The sequence below is a fragment of the Schistocerca gregaria genome, chromosome 4 (genome assembly GCF_023897955.1).
Source record: "Schistocerca gregaria isolate iqSchGreg1 chromosome 4, iqSchGreg1.2, whole genome shotgun sequence".
Lineage (NCBI taxonomy): Eukaryota > Metazoa > Arthropoda > Insecta > Orthoptera > Acrididae > Schistocerca > Schistocerca gregaria.
Window position 1 is genome coordinate 94154979 of NC_064923.1, and position 12099 is coordinate 94167077.

The 12099-nt window shown below is 40.6% G+C and overlaps 1 protein-coding gene across 1 annotated transcript in view; it reads left to right on the forward strand.

Annotated features, from left to right (window-relative positions):
• LOC126266823 (transcription initiation factor TFIID subunit 1-like) overlaps positions 1–12099 on the forward strand; it is a 223120-nt gene that overhangs the window by 183662 nt on the left and 27359 nt on the right. The window contains exons 20-21 of the mRNA XM_049971374.1: positions 637–819; positions 973–1215. Coding sequence (XP_049827331.1) covers positions 637–819; positions 973–1215 — 426 coding nt within the window. The remainder of the gene's footprint in view (positions 1–636; positions 820–972; positions 1216–12099) is intronic.

Consider the following 12099-nt stretch of genomic DNA (forward strand, 5'->3'; position numbering starts at 1 on the left):
CCACACAATGTTAGACATATCTTCAAGGAGTTAGGTGTTTTAAACCTCTTCACAGTGTGTGTATCCACTAATGAAGTTCATCATAAATAATCCACAACTTGAGAAGAATGGCAATGTCCCTAACTACAGTGCTAGTAACAAGTAACAAAAATCATTTTTTCATCTAGGGGTGTCAGCAGGTCAGATATGCAGCCACAAAAATCTTTAATCACTTTCCCAGCAACACAGAATGTGTGACAGACAGCAAAGTAAATTTTAAATCTAGCCTAAAATAATTTCTTTCATGCAACTCCTATTTCAGTCACGAATTTTCATTAAAGACTATTAGCATGTTTTGCTTAAGAAGAATCCTTTAAAATTTAGTGTGTCACTAGTTACATGAGTAGTATTAAAGCTTAATGGGTCCATTATTACTAAATTTAAGTCACCGTGCTACAATGTAAAAGATCAGAATGTAACCATACTCTCCAAAAAACATCTATATGTAGCCATTGAACAGACTATTTCTGTATTATTTCAACAAAAATGACCTACAGAACATGTTACTAATGAACTAACTCAGAATAGTTTAGTGTATATATCTCCATACTTTCTGTGTTATGGCAGTGACTACACAATATTAAATATTTTTGACAGGTCGGTCACATGCGTACAAATAAAGCATGCCCACTTTACCAACCATCAGCACCGGCTCCTCCAGTTAATGTAGCAATGACAGAGGAACAGGAGGAAGAGATTGAAAAGCAACTGAATGCAGATGATGAAGACTTGGTTAATGTTGATGGAACTAAGGTGAAACTATCTAGCAAGTTACTTAAGGTATGTTACTTCAGTTATCACCGAATAATCAATGTTATATAGTTCTCACTATGTAGTATCGATACCACAATTAGTGTGGTGAAGATGGAAATTGCTGACAGATATGATTAGTAAATAACATTGTTCACTTTAAAAAATTATAAGGTGTTGCAGCATGCTGAAGAAATGAAGAGGAGAACATTACTATTAAAAGTTCCAAAAGATGCTGTCAGTTCTCGCAAACGCAGACGCGCAGTGAATGAAATGCATTGTGATTATCTGAAACGTCAGCAGAAGCCAGCCAATCGCCGTCGCACAGATCCCGTTGTAGTACTTTCTACCATTTTGGAAACCATATTGAATGAAATGAGGGACCTGCCAGATGTGCAGCCATTCCTGTTTCCAGTCAATGCAAAGGTTGGTAGAATACAACTATGACTAACTATGCAAGTTGACAAATGGTGTTTACAGGTGACATATCTAGGATACTTTAAAATATCCATCTTAATTTGACTGTTGCTTTCTGTAGGTGTTTTGCTGTTTGTGAGTGTGTGTCAAACAAGCAGTAGTCCACCTAGCTCTTGTGTTAAGTACTGAAGCCTTTCTTTTGTAGATTACTGTCATCTCAAAATACTGATGTGTAATATGCCTTTCAGGCATTCACACCCGCAGTTGTCATACAAGCAAAATCTTTTTCTAATTGTATGTATCTGAGATGAGTCTTGGTGTCAATTCGAATGATAATTCTTATTACCATGCAAAAGTCACAACTGAACTAATACGGGTCATATATGGAGCTACATAAAGTATTCATTCACTGATGATGCTCTGTAAGTATCCCCACCTCATGGTCAAGGGTAATGATTTAGTGTTCTAACTCTGAAAAAAAAAAAAAATTGTTTCATATTCTGAATGTATTGCAAAGAAGAAAAAAGATGTAGGTGTATAGATTTTAATCTGTGGGTGGGGACAGCTATACTGGTGAAATTGCAAAGCTCTAAAGAGTATGAAATGAGGGCGAAGGGGTAGAGATCAGAAACAGATCAGTAAAAACCTAATGTTATGGGTTGCATTCCTTGCAAATCAAGATGCTGCTGCTCAATCAGTGCTAATGGGCTTCCTTCATTCCCGCTGTAGTTCCACAAGTATGACGAGTCTGGAAACTGTGGCACTGAGGTCACGTCATACCCATCAATGAGTTCTCTTTTACTGAAGCAGACGGGAGTGTAAGGCTAGCCATAATTTATTGTTAGTACAAAAGATGAGTACACAATCGTGCTTCTGTGAAGTAGCATTGACAAGGTGAAATGACCGATTGTCGGTATTGGATGGCCTTTAACAAAGCTGTGTTTTGTGAGACTGTTGTTTTGTGGGACTGTTGAGGGTGTAAGATGAAAATTAATTTATACACTGTACACAGTTACAACTGGGTTCCATTAGTGGGAGTTTTGTCCGGAATAAGTTTCATACTATGGTCCAAGCTTCAGAGAAAAAAAAAATACAAATTTCATTCAGTGCAAATAAAATTGTTGTATTCTTGTGTGAGTTTTAAAATTTTCCCGGCAAATTGACTGTTCAAACAAATTTCCAGCTTGCAGCCTGTCGTCGTTCAGTACCTCGCATGTTATTTCAACTGGGAACATGCCAGTCATATTCAGGTGAGCCGTCGCAGACTGACAAAGACGTCCTCTGTTCTGCAATATATAGCGCTCTGTAATTATTCTGCATATGCATCGAGAACTTGATAGGTGGACCACACTGCCCGCCGGCAGCGCCCTTGCTGGTGGAATAGTGGAACTCAGTCACCCACTGCCGTGGTGTGTATACCGTATTTCCACACATCTAAGCCGCACATTTTTTTCTGGTTTTTGCAATCCAAAAATCTGCCTGAGGCTTAGAATAGAATGCAAAGTAAGCGGAAGTTCTGAAAAATCTTGGTAGGTGTCACCACAAGTAACTTCTGCCGTCGAATATATGTAGCGCTACACAGGCATGCTTAGCACTCACAAATACTACTCTTCGCCAGAAGATGGGTAGTATGACACTTCCCAAAATGTCGTGAGGTACCAACGCTACCACATGGCTGGAGACCCGAGAAACCTTCATCGAGATAAATACTGGCGCCAAAACCTCTGCATCAGTAAATAAATTAAAAGAAAAGCTAAAAGAATGTAAACATTATGCCATCTATTCTTTCGTGTTTCCTGCTATCTCATTTAAATTCTTTCTGCCTAATAAACTATGAAACTAGAATGAGACAACAGCAAACGCAGAAGAATATACATATCATGTCATGTTTATATTTTTATTATTCACTGCTGAATAGTGATACAGTCAGAAATGAAACATGGCAACTGACTAGATTTTTAAATCTAAGATGACTCTAATTGCTGTGCAGAATGTAATGTACGAAAGAGGTGTCTGCAAAGATTTTCAAACGAAGAATAATTCTCACTAAACTCTTGTTCAGAACATCATCTATCATACACAGTCTATTATTTGGTTCTTCGCACACAAAAGCAAGCTGTGCTGTGAGCGGCGACAGGTCATAAACAGTCATTATCAGAATGTAACAAACAATGCATGACACAGTACAATAATGCATTTTCAGCTTAGAGTGACGTAAACACCTATAACAAAGAGAACGTCACTTAACAGATCAAAGCAAAATAAGCAATCGATTCAAAACATACGAAGCACGTGACAAGGAAAGGGAACCCGTATAAATACGGACGGAGTGCCTTTCACATAGCAATGGCTACTTGGTAAAGCTTAACTGTTAAGCTTACAACTCTAACCAAACTACTGTAGTCCATTTGACCTAAATTGTGTCTCATCTTACAATGGACCAACTTTGTTTCGATTTGGAGGTGCGGTCTAAAACTTTTATCCCCCTTGAATTTTGAGTCTCAAATTTCAGGTGCAGCTTAGATTTGGGAAAAAAATTTTTTCCTTGATTTCGAGACTCATTTTTCAGGTGCAGCTTAGATTCGAGTGTGGCTTAGATTCGAGTTAATACGGTAAAGATAAGATGTGTGGTCTACTAAGTGACTCTAGCTATAGGAGGATTGATTGTGATCCTACAGGACGTGTGCAACAGAAAACTTCAGCACTTCCTCCTCCTTACCGCAAGAGACCACCCAGAGGTTAAGAGCACATGGTTGTGTACCACCAAGACTGTATGGCCTTCGAAGGGTTCATAAAGAGGGTCTTCCTCTGCGTCCAATAGTGAGCAACATTGGAGCTCTTACATATGATTTAGCAAAACATCTCGCTTCTTTGCTGAGACCTTTTGTAGGCAAGTGCTCACATCACATATGAAACTCAGCTGATTTTATCAATAGACTCGGGGCTCTTTGTCTTAGCAGTGTAGACCTTCTAGTAAGTTTTGATGTGGTCTCACGTTTTACAAAAGCTCCTCTTGCAGATTCTTTGACACTGATTGGTAACATGTTTCCTGTTGATATCACTGCTTTGTTTAGGCATGCTCTTTCCTTAACTTATTTTATGTTTAATCAAGAATATTTTGAATAGACTGATAGTGTTGTCATGGGTAGCCCCCTGTCTCCCTTGGTGGCCAACCTTTTTATGGAGGATTTTGAGGAGAGAGCGCTTGAATCAGCTGCCCTGAAACCAACAGTTTTTTGGAGGTATGTTGATGATACTTTCATTGTGTGGCCTCACGGAGAAGACAAATTAATGAAGTTTTTACATCACCTCAACTCCATTCATAGCAACATCCAGTTCACCATGGAAATAGAGAAAGATGGTTGTTTGTCTTTCTTAGATGTCCTGGTTCAAAAGAATGATGGTTCTATAGGGCATCCAGTTTATTGGTAACCCACTCCTACTGATTTGTTCCTGCAAGCATCAAGTTGTCATCACCTATTGCTAACCCTGAGTGTGCTTAAAACACTCGTTCATAGAGCTCATACTGTCCCAGATCTAGGTAGCTTACCTCAAGAACCCGCCCATCTAAAGATAGTATTCAGCGAAAATGGGTATTCTATCTGGCAGATTAACAGGGCACTAACAGTTAAAACTAAGAAGCAGGAAGTGGATAAAGAGGAGAACATGCCGGAACAATCTTTAGCTTTTCTTGCTTTCGCTGCAACACTTCGTTTAAAATAGCAAGAATCCTTCGAAAATTTCGGGTAAAAGTGGTTTTCCGCCCACCATTGAAGATTGCTGACCTAGTGGGATCAGTAAAAGATAATCTGTTACTACAAAAGGCTGGAATTTACAAGATACCATGCCAATGTGGTATGGATTACATAGGTCAAACCAAACGCACCATGAGAGAAAGCTGCACTGAACATCAACGTTACACCTGCTTTTTGCAGCCAAGCAAGTCCGCTATTGCTGAACATTGTATTTCCACTGGACATTCAATGGAATATGAGAAAACAATGATTTTGTCCACAGCAACATCTTTCTGGGACTCCTTTGTTAAAGAATCCGTAGAAATATGCTGGCAGAAAATTTGTTGAACTGTGACAGCAGCTACCAGCTGGACAGTGCATGGACTCCCATCATGTCCACTATTTGCTGAAATCAAAGACGACAGAGTGCGCTGACGGCCGCGACAAACTGCAACACAGAGGGCAACATAGTTCTGCTTTTCCACCAGCGCAGGCACTACCAGTGGGCAGTGTGGTCCATCTATCAAGTTTTCAACACATGCGCTGAATAGTTACAGCGCGCTATATATTGCAGAACGGAGGACATTTTTGCCAGTCCATGACAGCTCACCTGAAGATGACTGGCAGGTACCCAGTTGAAATATCGTGCAAGGTATTGAATGACGACCACCTGCAAGCCCAAAATTTGTTTGAACTGTTGTATTCTTGTTTATTTCACGTCCCCCAGGAGAAAAACATCAAAAACTTCATTGTTATACCGTAGTAACTAAAAACCAAGCTTTTTCTGTATTCTCTTAGTCATGGTAACTTGTGTTTATTGGCTAACAGCAAGTTGCTTAGCTTATTATTTGTTTCTGTAAATTTTTTGAAGATTGTTGTAAATTTATTTTAATTATTAATCATTGTTTAATGGTTGCACTTCATCCTTATGTCATGTTTTCTAGTGCTATCATTACACTCTTGGTAACATCTGTAAAGTGTGTGTTTGGTGAAGTAATTGTTAGACAGCTCTCTGAATGGGTATTAAATATTAAAATAATTGTTTATGTCATTTAGGCAGGACAGACATTTTGTGGCATTTCAACTTGAGAATGAAGGTTTGCCACAGGTTCTGGAAATCAGGGAATTTCTAACAAATCAGGGAAATTTGGAAAAAAAAAAACACCGGAAAAATTTCATTTTTGTCTCAATAGATGACTGAGGTGTCGTGCATCATTGCTGGATGGGTGCAGCTGAGTACGTTCACCACTTCCCTTCTCCCTCATTCCTACTTCTCCCCTTCCTACCACACCCCTCAGCTTGCAGTCAGTGCTGCCACCAATTCTTGTGGCTAGCCTAGTGCCTGCCAATGAGAGGCAGGGAGGCATGAGGAGGGGTTTGTGGTTTGTTTGGATCTGATTCTCAAAAACTGTAGATGCAGTGGTCAGAGATGGCAGTCATATGTGCCTGAGTTGGGAAGGGCGGGAGGGAAAGGGGGGGGGGGGGAGGGGAGCAACTGGCAGCACTTACTTTTTGAGTCCACCCGGGCAAATGGATGGGTGAAATGTAAAGTATTAGGACAGCAGGTAAGGTGTGCAGGACAAGGAGGATTAGGGTTATATAAGATGGTGATTTGGGGGAAGAGGACCAAACAGCAAGGTGATCCGTCCCATCAGTTTAAGGAAGGATGGGGAAGGATGTGGGCCGTGCCCTTTCAAAGGCACCATCCTGACATTTGCCTGAAGTGATTTTAGGGAAATCACGGAAAATCTAAATCAGGATGGCCAGACATGGCTATATAAGGTGGCAGGATGTTTATTAATTCTGGTATAAGAAGAATGAGCGAATGGTTTGTGTGTGTGTGTGGGGGGGGGGGGGGGGGGCGTGTGTGTGTGTGTGTGTGTGTGTGTGTGTGTGTGTGCGTGTGTGTTTGTTGTGATGGTTCCATTTTTGGTTACTGTTTTGGTTACACAGTTTGACAGTGGCCCTTTGTGTAAATAGAGAGTTGGTTAATTTTCATATCAACATAGAACTGTGAACAACAGCTGCAGCACTGTTGGGAAATGATGTGGCTGCTTTTGCACATGATCCTATTATTGATCAGTTAAGAAATGCCCTTGATTTAAATGTTTTAGGAGATTGTATGTGGTGTTTGTGTTTTAGGAGATTGTATGTGGTGTTTGTGTTTTAGGAGATTGTATGTGGTGTTTGAGTAGATCTTTTATTCTTATAAAGAATGTCTCACAGGGGACAGGATTGAGAGCCAAAGAGGCACGGGGTAAAATACAATATTTTGTAACTTGCGTGATGAAGTGACACTTTGGAGGAGCAGTGAATAGCAACAAAATCCTGAGTTCAGATTGGAATATTTATCATAAGAATAGGTTAGTCACCAACATTGGTGGTATATTTATTGTAGTAAAGAACTCGATACTGTCTAGCATGGTTATCATGGATCCCAACTGTGAGTCAGTGTGGGTGAAACTGAGCCTCAAAGGTTGGTCAGAGATGGTAGGCGGATGCTTTTATAGACTGCCTAGGTGAGATGGAAAAATTCAAAAGCACCATTTTCAGTATGCCTAAGACAAGTATGTTCTGAGCAAGGTCTTAAGGATTGGGAAAGACCCACTGTGGTTTAATAGCTGTGTTAGAAAACTGCTTTTTAAACAAAGAGAGCTTTATCTCAAATTCAAAAAAAGTCAAAACCCAGTTGACAAACAAAAGCTGAATGAAGTGAAGATGAGCATAAGGAGAGCAATGAGAGAAGTGTTCAGTGACATTGAAAGTAAAATTTTATCAGCCGATCTTGAGTAAAAGCCCTAAGAGGTTTTGGTCTTATGTAAAATCAGTAAGTGGCTTGACATAACTTATTTATTCACTCAGGAGTCGATACTACCACCGGAATGGAAGATATCGGAGAGAAGGCTGAAATACTGAATTTGGTCCATTTCAATTATCGTATGAACATGGAAATGGCTGATATTGAGTTAACGGATCACGTAATAGAAAGGCAACTACAATCGCTTAGTAGTGGAAAGGCATCAGGACCAGATAAGATATCTATACGATTCTACAAAGATTATGCGAAAGAACTTGATGCTCTTGTAACAGCAGTTTAACGTAGATCGGTGGAGCGATAGGGAAAAAGTGCGAGTCATTCCCATTTTCAAGAAGGGCCATAGGACAGATGCACACAGTTACAGACCTATATTGTTGATGTCAGTCTGTTGTAGAATTATGGAAGATGTTCTATGTTCAAGAATTATGTCGTTTTTAGAGAATGATAGTCTCCTCTATAAAGATCACTGTGGATTCCGTGAGCAGAGATCTTGTGAACCTCAATTCACTCTATTCCTACATAAGATTCAAAGCACTGTTGAAAACGGTGTTCCTTTACTCCAGAAAGGCATTTGACACCATCCTGCATTGCCATTTAGTCCAAAAAATGAGTTTATCGAGTATCAGACCTTATTTGCAACTATATTCAATATTTCCTTGCAGATATTACATAGCATGTTGCTCTTAACAACAGATGTAAGGATAATTTCTGCGTTACCCGAAGGAAGAGTGATAAGATTGTTATTGTTTACTATGTATATAAATGATCTAGTAGAAAGTGTTGGGCACTCTTTAAGACTGTTCACAGATGTCTGTTACAGAGTAGCAATGCCAGAAGACAGTATTTATTTGCAGAATGACTTGCAGAAGATTGATAAATGGTACAGGGTCTGGCAGTTGACCCTGAACATAAATAAGTATAACATATTGCACATATGAAGGAAAAGAAAGCCACTACTGTGCAACTACACTGTCAGTAAAAAAACTTGTGGAAACGGCAGAGCATCCTTAAGTAGAATGACCATATAAAACAAACAGTGAGATACGCAGATGCCAGACTGAGATTTTTAGGAAAAATCTTAAGGAAATGTAACTCGTCCACAAAGGAAGTGGCTTATAAGGTACTTGTTTGACCAGTTCTTGAGTATGAATCATCAGTATGGGATCCTTACCAGGTAGGATGATAAAGGAGAGATTGAGAAGATCAAACAAAGAGTGACACATTTAGTCATAGGATAATTTAGTCAGTGCAAGAGTGTTACAGAGGTGCTCAACGAACACCATTGGAAGACTTTACAAGAAAGATTTACTATTGAAATTTTGAGAGAGCACTTTCCGCGAAACCAAGCGAGGTGGCGCGTTGGTTAGCACACTGAACTTGCATTGGGGAGGACAATGGTTCAAACCTGCGTCTGGTCAACCCGATTTAGGTTTTCTGTAATTTTCCTAAATCATGTCAGGCAAATGTCAGGATGGTTCCTTTGAAAGTGCGTGGCCGACTTCCTTACCCATCCTTCCCTAATCCAATGGGACCGATGACCTTGCTGTTTGGTTCCCACTCTCAGATCAACCAAACAACTTTCCACGAAGAGTCAGACAACATATTACTTCCTCCCACATACATCTCGAGCAATGACTACAATGAGAAAATTCAAGAAATTAGAGCCAGTACGTAGGCTTACTGACACTTGTTCTTCCCAAGCCATATTCGTGTGTGGAAAATGGTAGCGGGATCAATAAGTGGTACCAGAAGTACCATCTGCAACACACCATGAATCCACTTGTAGAGTAAGATGTAGACATAAATGTAAGTGGAATAGCCTTCATTTCAGCATTCAGTGAGAGGCAAATGAAGCCCTGGCAAAAGGTTTTATGATTCAAGAACTGGATGATATTGCATGCTAATGACAGGACTGGTTAGTAATTGGTTCACAGTGGTGATGGGTTTTTTTCTGGTTGTGATAAAAAATGGCATGCAATATTTGTTTATGAATCAGTTAGCGGGATATTTCTGTCTGTGAAGTCCCAAACATCATTTATCTGCACACGAGTGATTGATTATGCTCAATTTTTGCTTTTCACTATGAAATTTCCATTACCATAATAATAGAGCCTTCTCACTTGTATCAGTTGGTAGGTAATATATACAAAGAAGGTTAATAAAGGCAGAAATAGGGAGGCAGATTTTGCTTGTAAAACACAAGGATAACAGATTGTTTGTTTATTATATTCTAATTCGAAGCAAGTTACTTATTTTGCTTTTTTGTTCACATTTACAGTTTAATTCTTAAATTCCTTGCATATTTGCGTAGTTAATAAGCATAGTGCCATGTTTTATTAACTGTATAAAGTAGATTTACACCATTTGTAATGCTTCTGCCATTTGTTTTCAACAGCCAGCGACTGTTTTAAACAGCTCAGTCAGGTGTCAGCTTCCTCTTGTGAACTATCAGAAGAACAGATTGTTTGTTTTTGACAGTGGGCATTGAACTAGTGTTAAGTGTCACCCTCATATTTTTGTTTGAATTTTAGTAGTAACATGGATAGGATATGTGCATGCTGTGTACGGATGCAGCAGGAGCTGGCCACAGTTTTCGAATAGCTGAGGATGTTGGCCAAGGCTAGCGTTTTGTGGGCTGCTGCCCAGGGCTTAGTGGTGGCAGAGAAACTGGCTCATCGCTTGGGAGAATCAACATCATTTGTATGAAGCAGTGAGACTGTGTAGGGACTGGCCCTCTGGGCCCACCCATTTACCCTGTGAATGGTGAATGGACAAGTGGCTGCTCTTCCAACAGGGTCTGAGCACCCACACAGGGTGAACGGTTATGTGGATCTCTAATGTACACTATGTGATAAAAAGTATCCGGACACCTGGCTGAAAATTACTTACAAGTTCGTGGCGCTCTCCATCGGTAATGCTGGAATTCAATATGATGTTGACCCAACCTTAGCGTTGATGACAGATTCCACTCTCGCAGGCATACATTCAATCAGGTGCTGGAAGGTTTCTTGGAGAATGGCAGACCATTCTTCACAGAGTGCTCCGCTGAGGAGAGGTATCAATATCGGTCAGTCAGGCCTGGCACGAAGTCAGCATTCCAAAACATCCCAAAGGTGTTCTATAGCATTCAGGTCAGGACTCTGTGCTGGCCAGTCCATTACAGGGATGTTATTGTCATGTAACCATTCCGCCACAGGCTGTGCATTATGAACAGGTGCTCGATCGTGTTGAGAGATGCAGTCACCATCCCCGAATCGCTCTTAAACAGTGGAAAGCAAGAAGGTGCTTAAAACATCAATGTAGGCCTGTGCTGTGATGTGCCATGCAAAATAACAAGGGGTGCAAGCCCCCTCCATGAAAAACATGACCAAACCATAACACCACTGCCTCCGAATTTTAGTGTTGCCACTACACATGCTGACAGATGACATTCACCGGGCATTCACCATACCCACACACTGCCATCAGATCACCATATTGTGTATCATAATTCATCACTCCACACAACGATTTTCCACAATTCAGTCCTCCAATGTTTATGCTCCTTACAGCAAGCGAGGCATCGTTTGGCATTTACCAGCATGTTGTGTGGCTTATGAGCAGCCTCTCGACCATGAAATACAAGTTTTCTCACCTCCCGCTAACTGTCACAGTACTTGAAGTGGATCCTGATGCAGTTTGGTATTACTGTGTGATGGTCTGGATAGAAGTCTGCCCATTACACATTATGACCCTCTTCAACTGTTGGCGGTCTCTGTCAATCAACAGATGTCAGCCTGTACGCTTTTATGCTATACTGTCCGTTCACATTTCCACTTCACTATCACATGGGAAACAATGGACCTAGGGATGTTTAGAAGTGTGGAAATCTCACGTACAAATGTATAACACAAGTGAGACCCAATCACCTGACCACATTTGAAGTCTGTGAGCTCCATGGAGTGCCCCTTTTTGTTCTCTCATGATGTCTAATGACTACTGAAGTTGCTGGTATGGAGTACCTGGCAGTAGGTGACATCACAATCCACCTCATATGAAAAACGTATGTTTTTGGGGGTGTCCGGATGCTTTTGATCACAATAGTGTATGTTGCATTATGAGGCCTCTTAGGGGAATAATGTCCGTGGCTGAAAAGAAGTCCAATTTGCACACAGTATGTCTGCTGTGAGGCTTCATCTGTGGAACAGACCATTCCTTGCGGCTGTCAGGGAGGGTGCACTCAGCGTCAAGTTGTGGCTCCTGTCAGCAACAATGATGTCTGTCACTTCTCTTCTGTGATCATCCGTAGTTCAAATGGACGGCTGTTGGAAATGCTGAAGACCACAGGCCTCACTTGCAGTG